Source organism: Oreochromis niloticus, linkage group LG11 (genome assembly GCF_001858045.2).
Source record: "Oreochromis niloticus isolate F11D_XX linkage group LG11, O_niloticus_UMD_NMBU, whole genome shotgun sequence".
Lineage (NCBI taxonomy): Eukaryota > Metazoa > Chordata > Actinopteri > Cichliformes > Cichlidae > Oreochromis > Oreochromis niloticus.
The window spans coordinates 11572496-11591545 of record NC_031976.2 but is presented as its reverse complement, the minus strand read 5'-3'; the positions used below and the strand labels follow the sequence as shown (position 1 = coordinate 11591545).

The 19050-nt window shown below is 42.0% G+C and overlaps 2 protein-coding genes across 8 annotated transcripts in view; one reads left to right on the top strand and one right to left on the bottom strand.

The window, feature by feature from the left end:
- ulk4 (unc-51 like kinase 4) overlaps positions 1-3248 on the top strand; it is a 75205-nt gene extending 71957 nt beyond the window's left edge. For all 6 annotated transcript variants that reach the window (XM_025911793.1, XM_025911795.1, XM_025911796.1 and 3 more), the window contains one exon: positions 1009-3248. In XM_025911793.1, coding sequence (XP_025767578.1) covers positions 1009-1069 — 61 coding nt within the window. In that variant the 3' untranslated portion in view covers positions 1070-3248. The remainder of the gene's footprint in view (positions 1-1008) is intronic.
- Positions 2699-18093, bottom strand: ctnnb1 (catenin (cadherin-associated protein), beta 1). Of its 2 annotated transcripts, XM_003443677.5 has the most exons (17): positions 17916-18093; positions 11244-11294; positions 10518-10745; positions 10176-10429; positions 9849-10087; positions 9372-9573; positions 9101-9245; positions 8879-8982; positions 8621-8755; positions 8300-8503; positions 7719-7877; positions 7423-7542; positions 7001-7151; positions 5332-5453; positions 5147-5207; positions 3780-4030; positions 2699-3493 (listed from the first exon to the last, which is right to left on the bottom strand). In XM_003443677.5, exons 2-16 carry the CDS (start codon positions 11254-11256, stop codon positions 3816-3818), a joined length of 2352 nt encoding a protein of 783 aa, XP_003443725.1. In that variant the 5' UTR covers positions 11257-11294; positions 17916-18093; the 3' UTR covers positions 2699-3493; positions 3780-3815. The 2 variants fall into 2 exon arrangements, with proteins under 2 accessions (XP_003443725.1, XP_005450666.1); XM_005450609.4 differs by lacking the exon at positions 3780-4030.
- Positions 18094-19050: the final 957 nt, after the last annotated feature.

The window sequence follows — 19050 nt, the reverse complement described above, 5'->3', positions numbered from 1 at the left end:
GTTTGTTTTTTTCTTAAATAATGGAAAGCACACAGATTCCACACAGCAAACATCCCACATGTTGGTGTAAGCAGAGTGTGAGGCTAATGCAGTGCTGTAATCTAAAACCAATTATTTTATTTTCCGCTGCTCTGTGTGCAGCTGTGTCAATGTGAGGCTGTTAAGAGTGCAAGGATTTAATGAGTAACCAAACTCTAAAGTTTGTCCTAAAACTTTTATGGACCCAATTTATGTTTTCCAGATCCACAAACTTTCAAGGGTTTCCGAGGCCTCTGGGTAATGTGTTAATTAGGTTAATTATGTGGGTTTTAATTAACTAAGAGGGGTGGGTGGGCTTCTTCTGGCCTGGCTGTCAGGTTGCCCCCAAAGACACCTGGGAGTAAGAGGAGGGGGGAGGAGGGTGATAAGAGGGGGAGAGCAGGAGTAAATTACAGACAGCCTAGAGGAGCCTCGGCAGATTGGATGTTTTCATCAAGTCTTAATTATCATATATAGATGTATGTTTGTGCAGAATTGTGAAAATCATTATTTATACACTTGTATATGTTTTTTAATTGTCTCACTACAGAGAACATAAAATATCTATTTAATAAGCACAGGTTCATGTGGGCTGAAATTGGGATGCAAAGTTTTATTATGTTTGCGGAGCAGAAATAAATGTAGTAGCCTAATTACTAATTCAGTCCACTCAGTACCATGCTACGTGGCTGCACCTGTTTCATTGCTCAGCATGCTTAAGAACCCTGATCTACTTTATTTTTATTGTTTCTTTGATTAAGCAGTTTGCGCTCATCACCGGTTAATATTCACCACCCTGGTGCCCACTCCTCAACATCTGTCTCATTTATAATACCACAAAGACAAATTTAATAAAACCACCAAGAAAAATGATTAGCAGTCTAATAGATCACAGTATGTACATTGCATCATATTTACTATTCAGACCTTTTATCACTAGATAGATAGCATCCCAGTAATACTACTCTTTTTTATGTTTCCTCATCACAGGTATCACACTGATGTCACTGGCCTGGCTGCTGATATCCTTCAAGAGATCTCTGAATCCTAAAAGCTTTCAGTCTTCAGCCAACTGAACACAGCTCAAGATTTGAAACCTTTTAACTGATTAAAGGATAGAAGTTTGGTTTACTGTATAAACATTTCAACAGCTGTGAAAAGCTCGTAAAGACTTAGTGGCTTTGACCATGTGCTGTCAGAGCATTGAGCCATGCCTCCACATGACTGTCATTTCAAATTGGATCAGTGGCGGTAATAAATATTACTGCGTCACTAAAATGTCTTGACGGGGCAATCAAAACATGCATCCAATGTTCATCAGACTTCACAGGATTACAGCATGAGTGTTAATTTAGACCGTCATAGGCGTCACAACACTGACCTCTGAGTGTGTCAACACACCTCGTGTCATCAGCAGTGACAGAATATTAGATCACGCATGCCATCATGAGTCATGGATTTCTACTTTCTAAATGTAGCCATTAATTTCATGTTGTTACAAACTCTTTTTTTGTTGGTATTATTGGTATCACTAAAAAGGAAGTTGTTCTGTTTACTTGTAGCAGACTAATGCTGTGAAAAAACAATACCAAAGTGATTCACTACATGCACCGAGTTGTGCATATATGACCCACCTCTGCTTTTATGCAAGTTAGGTCATGTCATTCTAATTAAATCATTTTCCTGTTCCAGTGTATACCTGAATTCTGCCTACTGTTACATTCCCAATTGTTTTAACTGTTTAAGCGGGATATCATTACTTTGCATAATTAAATATACCATTACTGAGGAGTGTTTGCATTTAAAATGAAAGAATTAAATTTATGTTGTAAGAAGCTGGATGAAGTTGGGTTAAATAGGTGAGGTAGAGATCATTTTAGAAAGATTATGCTTAGTCATGGAATATGTCCTTGAGCTACCTCAACTGTCCAAGTACCAACATCCTGGATATCCACACATGGACACCACCGGCAGGCTTTTAGTTCACAGCACATTCAATTTTCTGCAACTTCGACTCATCACATTAAAGCTGGACCCAACCTGCTGCTGTACACAGTTTAAGTAGATTTCAACAGTCTCAGTGAACACACAGCAGGTGGTCTGCTGGCACATCAGTTTCTCCTCACCTTCCCGTCAATAATTGCCTAAAACTGATGCAGCAGGCTCCAGACCAGGGATGTCAGACTTATTTTACACGGTGGGCCACATGCAGCCCACTTTGATCTTAAGTGGGTGGGACCACTAAAACTCCCCTTCCTGTCAATATAAAGAAGTTGCACTACACATTTAATCCCTGAAATATGGTAATATAAGAAAATGCAATAGCACATCTGTTTTTCTACATGAAGCATAACTGTTTGGGTTTAAATTCACAGAGAAGGCCCCATTTCATTTAACTGTGGAACCTTTGTAAACAGCGAAAAAAATTTACTGTAGATCGCTTACTTACTTTAGTGTAGTATGTAGGAGGTCTTTCAGCAGGAAAAAGTAAAACATATAAAATAGAGTTAAGTCCAAGGTTTATGCCTTTACACAATTTCCAAAGCCATCAAGTGGGCCAAATGTGTGTCTGTCAGGGCAATTCTTGGGCCCAGGCCTTATGTTTGAGACCCCTGCTCCCTGAAAGGACTTCACGTGTTATTAGTGTTTTGATTTGAAATGAGACTTAAAGCCATACAGGTGAAATGACAGTCCATTTTATTGTTTCAGAACACAGCAGGCTACAGCAACCAGCTCCTCTCACTACCCCACCCACTTACAGCAGACCAATAGGAGCCCTCCTCCACCCCTGTCCTTTCAGACACTCCCACCCAGCTAGGTCAGCTACACCCCCTTTGGAACAGCAGAGACATCAGTGTCTCCCTTTAAAGCAAGAAAATAGCTTGATATTTGGACCATGATTTCCAATTCATGTTTTTATACAAAAGCTACACAATGTTACACTTGATCATCAGAATACAATTCAACTGATTAACTTTAGTGTTTGGACACCATTTAAAATGTGATCAGATCCTTTACTTGGATGGAGCATTACCACTAAAAAAAGAAAAAAGTAAAAATAAAAATAACTCAACACTACCAGAGACTGAAAATACAAGGGACTGCAAAAACAAGAGATGAGTATCATAATTCAGAATAATGGAAAAAGCAAGCTAGATTCAGTTGTACCATTACAGACTTAAGGAAAACGGAATAAAAAAGTAAAAATAAAGTAAAAATGAAAAAAAAAATTACATTAAAAGGGATTTGAAAACTAATTATTGAAAAATCTGTGTGTCATGTCAGGATTTGAGGTCAGCCCCCATCAGGCTGAAACCAGAACCAAACCGCACTCAAATCTAGTTTGTCCCAATGGAGTCCCCGTAGACGGGAAACTCTGCTTGCTGTTGTTGAGTCATCTTCAGGCACTTCTGAAACCTCGCCTCCTCCATATGGGCGAATCACGATGCAGGTTCATCCAGATCACATGATACAGCTGCAAGGGGAGAGCAGAGGAGAAATGAGCGGTGGGGAGGAGGCATGGCAGGCATTGGGTGAAGGACCACACACACAGATCAAACCCCAAGTAACATCACAGACACCACATCACACAGCTTTGTAATTTGGAGCAGTCTGAACATGCAGCAGGCACAAGGAGTAAACCGACACTTCCCCCAGTCCTCGGGCTCTTTATCCAGAAACCACCTCTGAAATGAACCCCACTCTGCTCAGCTGACATGAGGCCACAGAGTTGGGGGTTGGGGGTATCAAGTAAATCTTACCTAGTAGAAAGTGTAGTGTAATGTTGGTCTTGGTATTTACAGGTCGGTATCAAACCAGGCCAGTTGGTTTGAGTCGCCAGGTGGCAGGCCCTCTATCAGTTCCTGGGCATGTCCCAGGTCAGGCAGCCCTTCTACAGGGGGGTAGTCCTGGCCAGGGTGGTGCCCTCCACCCAAGTCATGATCCATCATGGGTTCCATACCCATTGTGTCCCCTCCGTAACCCCCCGAATGGAAAGAACGGTAACTTGGGTCTGGTGGAGGAGGAATGGATGGAGGAGACGCAGGTGAAGCAGAGCAGTTGTTAGAAGCAAGTTAACAAACCAAGCTGTCACACAGTAGTATGATCATTGAAATGTAACACTGCAAATCAACACAGCACACGGTCAACCCTCCAGCAGACCAAATCAAACCACAGCTGTTAACTCTTATTTCAGCTAAACTTGTGCTTCAGTTCACTGTTTAGTTGTTTCCACCAACAGGAGTGCATCTCCAGTAACCAGGGCCTTTTCTAAATCTATCAACATCAAGTCCGTTTTCATTTGGCTGACGAAGAATCAATTAAAGTTGTTACTGCTGGAGAATTGGAGAGCAGTGCAAATTAAAACCAACGCCAGCTTGCCCTCTAGCCTCCTGAGCGGCACAGTGTCCAAAATCCTGGACACTGGTAATAATTAAAGAGATGGTCTGATCTTCAGCCAGGTCAGGATTAAAGACCATTTTGAACAATTCGACTGAAGTAGTAACACACTTTTCATGTCTTTCTGGAACATGCTGAGGACTCACTCAGTGCAGACTGGAACATTTAAGTGGATCCTTAAATTTAAAAATTCCTAGAAGCTTCTTTAACAGCACCAACCTACATCTGATGTCTCCTGCAGCTGCTTATAATAAAGCTGCACAACACTGAGGAGGAACATCAACTGTTTTTATTCTGCTAATATCTAACAGACCTCTTCAGGTCATGCATCATCATCTCAGTTGGGTCAAGATGAAACACTCAAACACTTTGAGTGTCGGCTCATTAGAAGCTCTCGACCCCGAGTAGATCTTGAGAGAAGTTGTTAATCAAGTGGTTTACTTCATTCAGTCATATTTTTAAGTTCATTAGTGACACACAAATTTGTAATGGCTGTGTCAGATTGCGTATCTGTAATTTTGACTGTGTTGAAGATCAGATCACATTTTTGATAAGATGAGTATATCAACTTAATAATAACTAAAGCCCACAGATGTACAAAGACTTCCAAAGAAGGCATTTAGAGCATCCCCAGTTTAATAATTAGCTCAACTGCTTTTATCTGACTGCAGTAATAGTTGGGAAGCCTTTGTCTTCTGCTTTGCTTGCAAGTGTCAAATGAGTGACTTACCTTCTGGTCTGTAGCCCAGAGGCTCACCCTGAGCTCCGATATCCAAACCCAGATCTGCTGTCTGCAGAGCAACACACGGCAAACATTTGACAAGGTTTCAATTACACAAACACTTGTGCATGTCTTTGTAACTGACTACACAATGTAAATAAGCATTACGCATTTTGTGTAAAAGTGTGTCGCACCTCGTTCCAGGCCATTGGTTCTGTCCTGAAGAGCGAGCTGGTGAGTTCTACAGAGAGGCGCTTCTTGTAGTCTTGAGGTTTGTCCTCTGACATACGGAACAAAACTGCTGCTGCGTACGTGGCTGAGAAAGATGGAAGGATGATTGCTTAGCCAACACATTTTTCACCTTAAAAAAAAACCCACTTAAAACAGCCATAATACAGCTATCAGGGTTAACAAAAGAGGCTAGGTATTACCCATCACTAGAAAGTTTATTCAACTAGTGTTCTCCGCGTCATTTAGAGGCCCAGGCTGCACATGAGACTGGACTACACTGATCCAAGTGTTGTGACATTTACATATATGCAACAATATAATGAAGTTGTCACCATAAATATAACTGTTTTAAGAGCAAGTTTGGCTCCTACTTAGATTCTTCAACAATGGGCTACAATAGGGCTGAGCCATATCATACCGTTCATCGTAATACCGGTGTAATTTTGGGCAACGATAGGAAAATGAAATACCGCGATAGAATATGGGTAAAAACGCGCATGCGCAGTGCCTATGTTTACATACGCACATGGCGGCGACGCAGAATGAGAAGAGCGAAAGTGGATCGTTACATAAAACGGATGAACCAGAATTGGTTTGTAAAAATGTTGCAACTTCAGTGGTGTGGAACTGGTTTAGCTTTCATCCGTCAGACACACAACAAAGCACTATTTTTGGTAGAGCATGCTAGCGGGCTGTTGTTATTACCGTGTTGTTTGGAAAATACGGCACACGTAAAATCAATCCTTTGATTTTTCTGAAAATCGTCAGTGCCCCTTATAATCCCGTGTGCCTTATGTATGAATTCTGGTTGTGTTTACTGACCTCGAAACGATTTTATGTGGTACACGGCGCTCGAAAATCTGTCAAATGTTTTAGTACGACTTTGCTAAGATACGAAGCCTCACTGCTTGATGGATTGTCGGAGCATTACGGCTATCGTATGCAGGCGCCTCGCGGAGTGATACGTACTGTGCTTCAACATAATATTACCGTATTGTGTGTGTATAACCTCTTTTTAAGTTTTGTGGATATTATACATGGTTATGCTGAGGATATGTCGGCCAATTTCCACTGGAAATGCCTTTTGGTTAAACTGTCAGCAAGGAATTTGCACTGTTACATTTTTACATAACTTTAATGCACATAAAAAATAGCTGCTTGTTTAAGTGAAAATACATTGATGGGTTTCTTTTTGCACTAATAAAGTTGTGGAGTTGTAAAGTATTTTGTCTAGTGTCAATTATATCGTCAGTTATATCGTTATCGCAAATTTTCAAATGTATATCGTGATAAATATTTTTGGTCATATCGCCCTGCTCTAGGCTACAACATAAGCCCACTGTGTGTCTCTGTATGATAGCAGATGAGCCTGGAATGTCACAGAGTTACTGAACAAAAAGCAGCAGCTACATTGAACCGCTAGAGCTGCAAATTTTCAAGATGCCACTTTAGGTCCACATTGCACTAAAAGAGTCTTCCAGGAAAACAAACAATTATTTCCAAGTGCCAGCGTGTTATCCAATTAAATCCACTCATTGCACAGTTAGACTGGCACTTCTGAACATCTGCATAGTTAAATGCAGCTATTATGTGACTGATAGCGTTGTGTAAATGAGTGTTTTGGGTACATACCAACTCCTTCATTGCGGCTGTGCAATAGCTCTGTGAGTGGAGCAGTGGCTCCCTCAGCTTCGATGGCCTCAGCGGCCTCTTTATCCTGAGCGAGCTCACACAGGACGCCTGCTGCTACACGCTGGATGTTCTCAATGGGAGAATACAGCAGCTGCACACAAACACAGAACAACAGCTTAGTGAAAAATAAAAAATACTGAGCCTCCACAGATGCAGCCTCATGATACTATAATTTGTTCCCTCTGGAGAACCACCTCATGCATCCACCCAAACAACTTCTATCTGGGATCATTTTTCTAACCCAGTTCCCCTGTTTAATCCAGACAAGCTTCAAACAAATTAATCTCAATACTAAAAATATAATCTGTGATCTTGGTTAAATTATATCGTTTTACTTTTTGAGATTAAATCTGCAGACTGACCTGTACAAAGAGTGGAATGGTGTTGAGTCCTCTGATGACTATTCTGTTGTGGACATCTCTGGCCAGGATGTGAAGCGCTCCTGTACACCCTTCCACAATCTCCTCCATACGTACTCCCTCCTAATAAACAAACCGTGTAAGATCAGTGCACTTGCAGTATCTCTCTCTACAGACTTCTTAGACCAGGTAGTACTGAGAACTACTGCTCTCTCAATGAATTCCAGGCACCATGGACTCCTGGCATTTATTAAAGCTGTGTGAATTCACTGAAATGATGAGTGTATGTGCGCTCTTACCACAAACTGCTGCTGTGTGCCTCCCATGCTGGTGCGTCTTTGTGTGTCTTGATGTGCTCTGACCAGCAGCTGAACCAGTCTGGGGATGGCGCCCTGCTCCCTCAAAGGGGCGTGGTTTGCAGGGCAGAGAGCCAGGTTACGGATCAGACCAACTGTAGCCTGACAGAAGAACACAGTTATGTGTCATTTAACCACGATTTTAATGTCACTCTCAGGTTACCCATTAGCCACTCATAATCCAGAACCATACAGAAAGCTTTTGTCTTGATGTATATTTGTAGACAGATTTATTGAAAAATATTATTTCAACTTTTCTCAAAGTCAATTATTAAACAAGCTGATTGGACCTGAACAAAGAAATCCTTACCAATGCTTATTTCCTGTCTATCAGTACATGTAATATACCCGTGGAAATGACTGACATGTTTATGACAGCCTACAATATTCGGCTCATTATTTTAGCATCAAAACATAGTTAAGAGTGAAGTGATTTTCACTGCGCTAAATGAAGAGCAGCATGAGTGGCTGGCATTATGAAGAGCAGCTTACAGAGTGCTGCTGCCAAGTCTCTCTGTGTGTACCTTGATGAGTGGCCAGTGTGATGGCGGGTGCAGTAATTTGACCACTACAGGCAGGCCATAGTGCAGTCTGACAGCGTTCTGTGCCATCTCAGCATCCTGGTGTCGAGACGTGAGGTGACGCAGGGCACAAATAGCTGGCTCTGTGATGTCTTCTCTGTCTCCAGCCCGAAGCACCGTGCGAACCAACGCCTCAATGCCTCCAACCTAGAGGGGAATTTTTTTTATTATTTTTTTTAAATGGGAAAAACAGCTAGTTAAACCATCAGTTCGTATTATAGAAATTTTACATTTTCCTTTGCAAAAAATAAATAAAGTGCTCACCTGGCACACCATCATCTTATTTTTGTAGTTGTTGCAGGTCAGATTAGACAAGATGCCAGCCGCACAGGTCACCACGTTAATGTCATCACTGCCAAGCAGCTGCACCAGAGTTCCTAGCAGACCCTCCATTCCCTCCTGGGTATAAGGATTGATAAATAGCATCAATAAAAAGTCCATTTAAATGTTTTCTGATGTATTTCACAGCCTGAAACTAATGATTAACACACAGGTACTGGTACATGGGGCTGCTCGCCTCACCTGTTTGGTGGCAGCATCTGACAAGTTCCTGAGAGTCCAGAGACAGTTCTGGACCAGTCTCTGGCTGGGATCTGTCAGGTGGAGTCCCAGAGCCTGCATGCCTCCTAACAGAAGGAAATCAAGGGCACATAGGGTTTACATACGCAAGGTAAGAAAATGCATTTCAAAATGAATCAACTTTGTGGGGTTGAGTTTTTTGTACTGCAAGTTTATAAAACATACCAGCCTCTACAATGGCAGGCTTGTTACTGGAGCACACCGACAGAACCTTGAGGACACGGCTTGTGGTCCACAACAGCTTCTCATAGGTATAAGTTCTCATGATGTTGACGAGTGCCTGGGGGCCACCACTGGCCAGGATTATCAACTACACAAACAGAAAGCAAACAAATATGTTGATCTGAGTGTCAAATCCAGAGTAACACACTGCAGTCTAGACGTACATAAGTCAGTTTCTTGCCTCACCAGGTTTCAACACACTAGCCCCCCTCACCTTGCTTTCCTGGTTTCCATAGGCCAGTATTTGGAGACAGTCAGTGGTGATGGCCAGAAACTTGACATTGGTTTTGCTGAGTAGAGCCACCATTTTCTGTAGCCCGCCAGCTAAACGAACAGCCATCTTGGCTCCTTCCTGGTGCAGGAGAAGGTTGTGGAGAGTGGTGATGGCATAGAACAGGATAGAGTCCACTGGTGAACTGTAGAAGAGAAGATTACTCAATTACTGGAAAATTACTAACAGATATACAGATAAAGTTTCTCTGCTGTCCTTCCTCTCCACAGTCTCTGCTTTTGGTGAACTAAGACAATTTCTTCATGTCAGCTTTGGCCAAAAATCATGGTGTGCTGATTTCCTTGTCTCTGATCAAAACATTGCTCTGCTTCATGCACTGGTGAGCTAGAGTACAGCAGACAAATGTAGACCCAGAGGGGAAAGGGGGAAAAAGTATGCCTCCACTCTCCTCCTACATACCCCAGCATTTTAACTAGAGCTGGTATTCCTCCTGACTTGAAGATAGCCAGCAGTCCCTCTCTGTGATGGGAAAGGTTGTGCAGTGTTCCTGCAGTGCAGCGAGCGGTTTCCACATCGTTTGTGTTCTGCATGGTCCTCACAATAGCGGATACCATCTGAGGTGAGCGCATGATAGCGTGGCGAGAAGCTTCTTTCTTTGAAAGCTGGTTAACCATCACTGCTGCTTTGTTTACTACAACCTGGAAGGGATGAAAACTAATGTTAGCGAATCATATCAAAGGAGACATAATTAATTCTGAGACAGTTCTGAGCCACAAACATATTCACCTGGTCCTCATCATTGAGAAGTTTGGTGAGCTCTGGTATTGCTCTTGTTGCCAGCTCAGCATCATCTTGATAGTTGATCAGATTGACCACAGCATGTTTGAGCATTTGTGACGGCTCTGCCAGCCTCTGGACATTGGTGGGGTTTGCTGCATCATACTGTGTGGAAGGGATCTGCATGCCCTCCTCAAGAGTCTCTGGGAACATTGCTGCACGAACCCGCTGGGCACGTGTCATGGCGTACTGACCATCTAGGTCTAAAAGCAAACAAGACCAGCTTTGTATGATTTGCCAAACGGGTCACCCGTGACCTTCCTTGAAAAGATCACCAGTATTATAACTTACCTTGTACTTGCTCTTGGGAGAAGTTCTGGTTGAAGCCCTGCTCCCACTCATACATGACCTGGTTGCTGTCAACATCATCTTCCTCAGGGTTGCCCTTCCCACTGAGGGATGGAGCAGTTGTGGTGGCCCCTGAGTGGATGCCTGAATCCAGGTAGGACTGTTGCTGCCAGTGACTGACTGCTGCCTTACGGTCTGGCTCCATGGCCATGTCTAGTTCCATCAGATCAGCTGGAAAGAGACAAGCGTATACCAACCAAGAAAATTCAACAAAAAGTCTATTCTGTAATTTCAAAGGATGTGTAGAGTTACAGACTTTAAGCAATTAATTCCAACTATCCAATTTTGTCAAAGGCTTGAGCTTTTCAAAGACATGGCTGACTTTAAAAGTAATAACAGTGGTGTGCTGATGTCACAGGGTGAGTGCATCAGCAATGGTTAATGGCCTCTGCAGTGAATAGATTTCTGTCCTACTATTATTTTCCAGTGTTTTCACAATTCAGTGTAGTAGGATTTACCAGTAAAAGACTCCTGAAGCATGAAGTGGATTTTACATGTGCCCCAAGTTTCAAATTGAAATCAATAACTAATTCAACGTGTTTTAATGGCAACATAAATCTCTACCACGCGAAGCTGTAATTTTGGTCTGCTGTAAAGTTTAATACACTGCATGTGTGACTGAGGAAGAAGCAAAGGGTGGGAACTTAATTACGGGGGACTCAAACTCACCCTGGGAAGCCATGTTCCTTTCTCAAACCGTGGCTGACACAGCTTCCTGATCTGTAACGGGGGGGAAAAAAACATCATTTCAGCTATTCAGCTACCTTCTCTACACCATTCACAGCCATTAAATCACCAACCATTTTACACTAAACACATAAAAGACCACAGCAGATGTAAACGCAGAGAAAAAAAAAATTGGACTGAAATTAATAGAAGTTTCAGAAAAATAGAGAAAAAAATAGAGAAGTGACTTTCCAGTGCTTTCTTTCCTGCCTCCTCCCGTTCTTGGGTTTCCTCTTCCCTTTTAAGCCAGTCGTGCACACAGTAACACACACAAGGCTACCATTAAATGTAGCTGCTACCAACTATTTAGGTGAGGAAGGACAGGGGAAGTGGAGCACTGGGTGGAGAAAAGAGGCAGGGGTGGGAGGGGGGCATTCACATTCCTGCACTTGCTTTGAAGCTGGAAACGCTCCGCAGGAAAGTAAACACTGGCAATGGCAGTAGAAGGGTAGTGGAAGCAAACGGGGATTAATTTGGAAAAAAACACGGCAAACTGAGAGAGGCATTTTCAATTCATACTCGAAGATAAATGTTATGGCAGGAAAGCATAAAATGGAGACTGGGGAAAAGGCCTAAGAAAATATCTGCTAAAATGAGACATAAACAGGGGCTGTGTATCCATGGAATCTCAAATCCTTTCATCAAACCCTTTCAAAAGTACACCTGTGATTATGGAGCAGGAAAATGAGAGGCCAAATCCCTTTCAAATCACCACATCAGTCCAGGCACGCTCTAATACCAGAGGTGCACAAAGCCATAAATTAATTCTGGTAAAGAAAGCACAGGTAGTTAAAAACATAGCATTTCCTCAACTACAACTCAACTACATCAACAAAAATATATAAACAAAGTCTTGTTACCACTAGAGTCTCCTCCCCCTGGTGGCCATTAGAAAGAAGGCATGTTTAAGTCCCTCAGTGTTTGATTCAACCTCAGACCTGGAAGCTGTGTCCACATGAAGCACACCCTTCTCGTCTGCATGACTGAACATAGGCACTTCCAAACTTTACACAACTGCAGATTTAGGTCAGTCAAGTTAACAGTGCTAATCAAAGTAACCTAATTTTTTTCCACAAAAAACATTTTAGACTTTCAAATTACTCAAATTGTGAGCAAGCTTTCCTTACAGCAAAAGGTGTGTGGCAGTTTTAGTTCTTGGAAAAAAAAAGAAGTTTTAAATGAATGCAAAAAATATTGGACATAGTTTGTCTACTTATTTCTATTTTGTCAACTAATGTCCAGTGACAGTCATATATGAAGGAAAGATTTTTTTCTAGTTGTCGCTTATTTCTGCAGAGCATTAGACGGCTTTAAGTTCTACTTCTGGGAGAAAATGTCATAACATTTTTAGGAATGTACTACATTACAGAGAAATACAAATAACGTTTTAAAAACCATTACTGATACTAACAAATAGGAGATGACTGTGTCACGGACACCAGCAAGAAGGTTAACAAATCTCTGCTGAGTTAGAAAGTCACCTTTGAGTCTTTCTTCTTCCTCTCAATGATCCCAGGCTAGATTTCATCATGCAATTACAATCCAATAACCACAGCATCAGCTGTGGAGACACTAATGTTCGTGTCTGAATGATGCTACTTTCGGTGGACTAACCAACATACCGCTTGTTTTAAAACTTGAACTAAGATTCTTCTTGTTGATTACTATCTAATCTTTTAGGGGGCAGTGCTCACACACATATACTGATGGGGGTTTTGATTACAGGCCTGTGGACTGTATTTATCTGACAGCAGTAGAAAATTTGGCTTGTTTTTAATAAACTCTGTAGTCATCTAGATGTACACATATTTGTAGATTGTACTCTGTGTACAAGTGCCCAGAAAGTACATAATACACTCTGTATATACACTCTGCTAAAAAAATACCTAGTTTAAAATCAAACAAACAAGAAAAACAACATCACTATAAGCTTGAGTTTAATAGCTTTTCTTCCCAGCAAGTTATGCTAAAAAAAAAAAGATGACGACAAAAGGCCAAATGGAAGACAAATTCTTCGAAGGAAAGACATATACGCAGCAGTGGCAGAAAAAAAAAAAAAAAAAAAGGCAGTCCAGTATGAATGCCTGTGAGTGTGTAGGAGTTGCTTGGGTTCAGTGGCTGCCAACATGCAAATATACTCAAGGACAGTTAAACTACTGCTCTGAATTACTTTCCTCCTCAACCACACCACCTTAGCTCAGCTGTATCATTAAAACCTGATCTTGAGTCATGCTCCAAGACTGCTGCTTCTAACCACAAAGGCACCAACTCAAATTCACTGTTCACACGCCATCCTCCCACCATTGCAGCCCTGCCCTCGCATAACCCAGCTTGCTCCTAATGGGAGCCACATATCCCATACAAATCAGACATACAATCAAAGCACATAATGGAACAATTTATGATTCACACTAGTGGAAAAGTGGTTCTTTACATCTGGCTTTGGAAACTGAGCCAGTAGTTTTTTGGAGGTTTTTTGTGACGGGCTAAACAAGCAAAGTCTGGCATTAAACTGTGGTTCACAAATGGCAGCCTTACCCTAAAGTCACTATAAAGAACAACAACAAAAAAAAATCATTACAGTATGCGTTCCTAGATGTCAAACTGGCCACAAAAATCTGAACAGGTTTCTTTGAAGCCAGATGTGAAATCCAATATGTAGTCGTGCCTGGTGGAGTTGAAAGCCACAAAATTGAAACCAGATGACAAATGAGTGACACACTAGTCACCAGAGTCGGATGACTGTCTTGTGTAATTTACAGTACGTATACAGAATAAATCCAGATACATGTACCCCAAGAGAGCTGAAGCAACAAAGGAAGTTATATTCCATAAGTCTTCTAGGCAGATATCACAGAAAAGAGAACAGAAATATCGAGACATATGCACACAGAGGCTGATGAAGTTACGATATGTTCCAGGTCAACATTCAAACAACAGGGTTTAGACTGCTGCAGCACAGGACTGATTTTGGGAACAGTGACTGTGACGCTGTCCTAATAAATAGTGAGAAAACATGCTGCTCAAAAAGAGAAGCAACGTTCATTAATGTTTAAATAACATAGTGAAATGTAATATTGTTTTAAGGAGCTGGCCAGAGAACAAACCGTTCCAACAGGCTGCCTCTAGTTACTGCAGAGAGAGAGCACATCTGAGTATCCAAATAGATCTGAATGCCATATTGCTGAATTTTTATGGTGCATAAAAAAAATAAAGAAATAAGTGAAGGGAATTAAAGAACAAGTTTTCAACGGAGGATTTGATTTGTTTCACATGGCAGAACCTCGACTCTTTGAACCAGTAGGACGTCTCCACATGTAGCTCTTAATTGCACCGAAGGCATCTCAGTGAGGAAGAGGCACTAAGAAAGATGACTGACAGCATTCACAAAGAAACCTTACCAACAAATAAATCAAGATGTGAGCAGCTAGTTAGTCCACAAAAGTCCACTGTGGCACCGTGTAAAAAAATGTCACAAACAAAAACAAAAATATTCTTATGAACAATGAGGGTTCCAGATGAAAATTTCATCTGGTAATACCGGTGCTACGAACTCTACATGATTTATTCACACCCGTTTCTTTGCTTCAGCAAATTCATCAACCTTGCATACCACTGAAACTCACATGCCCTACTTTTGCACTGATGTAAAAACTGACACTGTCAAAACGTGACTGAACATTTCCACAACATTGATCTAAACAATGTTTCTGTGCGTTGTAGTCAGAGCTTCTAGCCGTCCATGGGTGTTAGTACCTACTTGTTCCACCTTTTATAACTGTTGGCCCTCGCTCTGTTGATAAAGTGCTGAGAGAACACAGCCAAATGTAGTCCAAATGCAACGGGGAAAAGAATTGAAAAACTAATAACAGATATTTGTTGGTGTCCATTTAATTCAAGACCCTACTGCATACCACTGCTCTCCATTTCACTGTTTGTCTTTACCTTGTCCCTGTGGTCTGGACTAGGGTATCAAGTTTAAAGTCGCTACAATGAAGGTGCCACAGTCCCCACAGTACACTGTACGAAAGGTATTTGCTTATCACAGTGGAAACTTTGTCTTCACCAGTTCAGGCAACCAGAGCAGCTAGCAGTCACATCCTGTGATGGTGGGACACCAACACAACCCATTTACTCTTTTTGTCACTGTTTGGAACCCTGTTCAGTCTATTTCAGTCTTAATTTGTGAAAAACTAAATAAACCAAATCATATCCATTTGTCCCCAACTGAAATTCAAAGCAGCCAATTAATCCCATTTCCTGTTCCCCAGGGGGAAAATTTTTCAGACACTCCAGGTGAGCTCAGAGGCCAGTGACATGATGTCATTAGAGGGAAGGGGGAAAAAAAAAACAAAACACAATTTCTCTTGCTTCTGAAGGACAGTGGCTTTAATTTATTTCCCTGCCATTTAATAATCCACACAAAATTTCAACATGGAAATTTGTAGTTTTTGTATTTTCAAAGAAATGCCTTTCTTAAATACAAGACAAATTAGGCAAATCCATCTGACTCCTGCATATGCACTTAAGTTTAAAAAAAGAACAAGTAAAACAAATTTTAAAAAAATAGTTCAATACATCCATATGCGTAAATGACCCAAACAAGCTGTATTATCGGCACAGGCAGAAAGATGGGAGCTGCCACGGGCTTAGCATATAATGTGCAGGGTCAGCAGCACTCACTGCTGCCTGCCAACAATGCAAGAATGCCTGCAGCCGCTGCAGGGCTTTTTCTGTGTATCACCGGCAAAATGATGGACGCCTGTGGACAAACACGGAAAATATCCATGGAATGAGGGTTACTTTCCCTGTTGGTTCGTTTAATAGTTACCATCGCGATTCAAGCGGTAAAATAGGGCGCAGTGTGTACAGAGCGTGCAATCATTCCTCTCTGTGAGTCTCATCACATATGCAAGTTTATGGAAAATTGATCAGTAATATCATTTAAGCGAGCGCGCTAAAGTCCACCTCAGACAGACACAAAGACTGGCAATGACAGACAGAAAAAGTACAGTATTAGGTCATGGCAATGCCTCTGGAAAGGCCGTATAGTCAAGTGGATGACCTCAAAACCACTACCGCTCTCGTATGTAACCCACACCCACGTTTTTCAGCTTAAAAATTTCAGTGCGTCGTCAGAAGAAAATGTTGCTGACGAGATGACGGGTTTATAAGGTTTTGTTCCGCTGTGTACTGGGGCGGGGATTTCACCGAGGGACCGCAGAAGTACACAAGGAGAGAAAACATTCGACAAATTCAAGAAAAACAGATGAGGCATGCATTTAAAATAAAACCAGTTTAGTTACACGTGAACGAAAGGAAAACAAATCTGGAGCGGCTGGAGGGCACGACAACATCCTTTTGTGAGCAGTCTTTCTCGAGAAATTAAACCTCCATTAATGGTATGTAAACACACCTCCAAGCCAGCACCTGTGCCGCCTCCGCAGCGCACCGGACGGACAGCTTTTATTCCACACAAGCTGGGGAGCCGTTTTGTGTCGGGGAGAATGACGTCCCAACTTTTCCTCCTTAAACACCCGCCTGTGCCTTTTCCTACCAGCACAACTCTGGCACCCCGTGAAAAACCTGAACACTTCACGTATATCTAATGAGAGCCGCTATCCAAAAAGATCCAAGCAAGCGTGCTGCTGCCCCCACCCTCTCCTCCTCCTCCTCCTCCTCCACAGCTGCTGGCTGCCCCTGACTTTCTTGCTCCAACACCACTGACTCAAATTTCACACTCTGGCTCCTCCTCGTCTTCCTCCCAAAGCACCACGGCTGGGAGGAATTTGTCGGTCTTTGTTTAAAAGGACGAGTGGAAAACACACTGAGCCCACGACCTAAAATAAACTTTTTAACAATTTAAAATAGACTTATTTTTTTCTTAAAGAAAGGCCACTCTACCAGAAATCGGCTCTACTTAACATCAGGTTTAAACCAAGTTTTACAAAATGCGCACTAAAACTTCAGACGAAACATCTGCGCTAACGTTTACTCGTTTAATACCCCGACTAACGGGTAACTTTAACGAGTAACTTTACGCCATAAAACAACGGAATCCGCCGTATACCGAGCTTTCAGTCCGGTTGCATCTTTATCTTCAGCTCCGTCTGTAAAAACTAAAGCAGCTGCAAAGAAAAAACAAACGACCCACAGACGATACTCAACTCGAGCAAACATGAGTCAGAATAGTGGAATGTAGCCAGCTAATAGTTAGGCTAACATCTGCTAACGTTAACTACTAAAACACGCTAGGAAACGCCATCGTCGTTAACTCCCGAAATCCCACTTACGGTTTCCAAATAACTGGGCGGCAATTGATCCGTGGCGTAAATCTGGCTATTGTAAACAACAGCTTATAATGCCGAACACAAACCACGTGCTATTAAAGAGTCAACCAGTGTCGTCGGTAAAACAGTTATGTTTCCATTAGGCGGTGGCTGGCATATCCCCCAATATATGCCGCGAGAGCGACGGGCTCGCTAGCTGCGGCGGCGACGGCAGCAGCAGCAGCATCCCCCGGCCGGTCCACACACAACAGCAGTCCTCATTCCTGCTGGCATTGAGAAAAGACAGAAACTGAGTGGTGCCGATAGTTTGAATGTTGAAGCCTACCCTTGTCAACACAGCAAGTCCGTCCACTTGGGTCCCGGAGAGTAAAAAAAAAATACTCTGAAATGGAAAAAGTCGAGGAAAAAATTGAAGCCGAGCGTCAGCGGGGAGCCCTCGTCCGCTCCCTCCACAGGCAACTGAAACTGACTTGGCCGGAACAGCAGAGACTGGAAAATGTAAGATGGCGGCATGTTTATATAGACCGGAGAACACCTCGAGTGCGCGCATATCCTGCCATGAGCTCGGATAAAGTAGAAACTGAAGCCATATTTTATCTTTATTTCGTCTCACGTTTACGCAGTTCTATATATATTTACCAACCTCGATAGCTACACGCGTTGGTTGTGATAAATACTTTATTTTTTTAGGGTAAAGCTAGCCAAATTCCACATCTGCACGAGTATGAATACACAATGGAATGAAGTTCCGGCTGACTCGAAAAGGGAAATCCGATTCCTTTCCCCCGAGTTAAATCTCATGGACTCTGGAAACATAGGATAATTTCCTTTAACTAGTGTGCAAAGTCACACCTTTGTCACCTTTGTCTTTACAGAGTGAGAAATGGAGGCTTTCATTGCTCTTACCATCACCATCTCCCTGCTCAAGAAACAAACAAAAAATGAGCAAACCAATAACTTATAACACAGGTAAAAAACAACAACAACCAAAAAAAGAAAAAAAAGCAGAAATCAAAACAAATTAAATTAGACTAAATGACAAATTATAATTCAGTATATGTTCAGAGAGACAACATCCGCATTTTGCCCAAGCCATTGTTGGTTTCTTTGCATTCTAAATATTGTCAGGAGACAAATTGTGGCAAATAAAACACAGATTTAGACTAAGTAATGTAAAGGAAATGTCAGTGAGGTGTTTTCTTAGTTTCCTTAGCAAAAGACTGTAAGATATATGTGAGACGAGGTGCTGGCTTTGCTGTGCTTTGCTGTAAACTAAATGCTCAACAAACAAGCTAATGTTTGTGGTCTTTCTTTTATGAAACTGCTTATGTCCCCGGGCAATAAAACAGACAAGTTGGAACACTTCTCATTGGCTTTCCTGTGTTCTGCAAGAGCGCTAAAGTTGTGACTGTCAGTGATGTCTGGAAGGCTCATGACTTGTTTGTGAATACCACCAAATC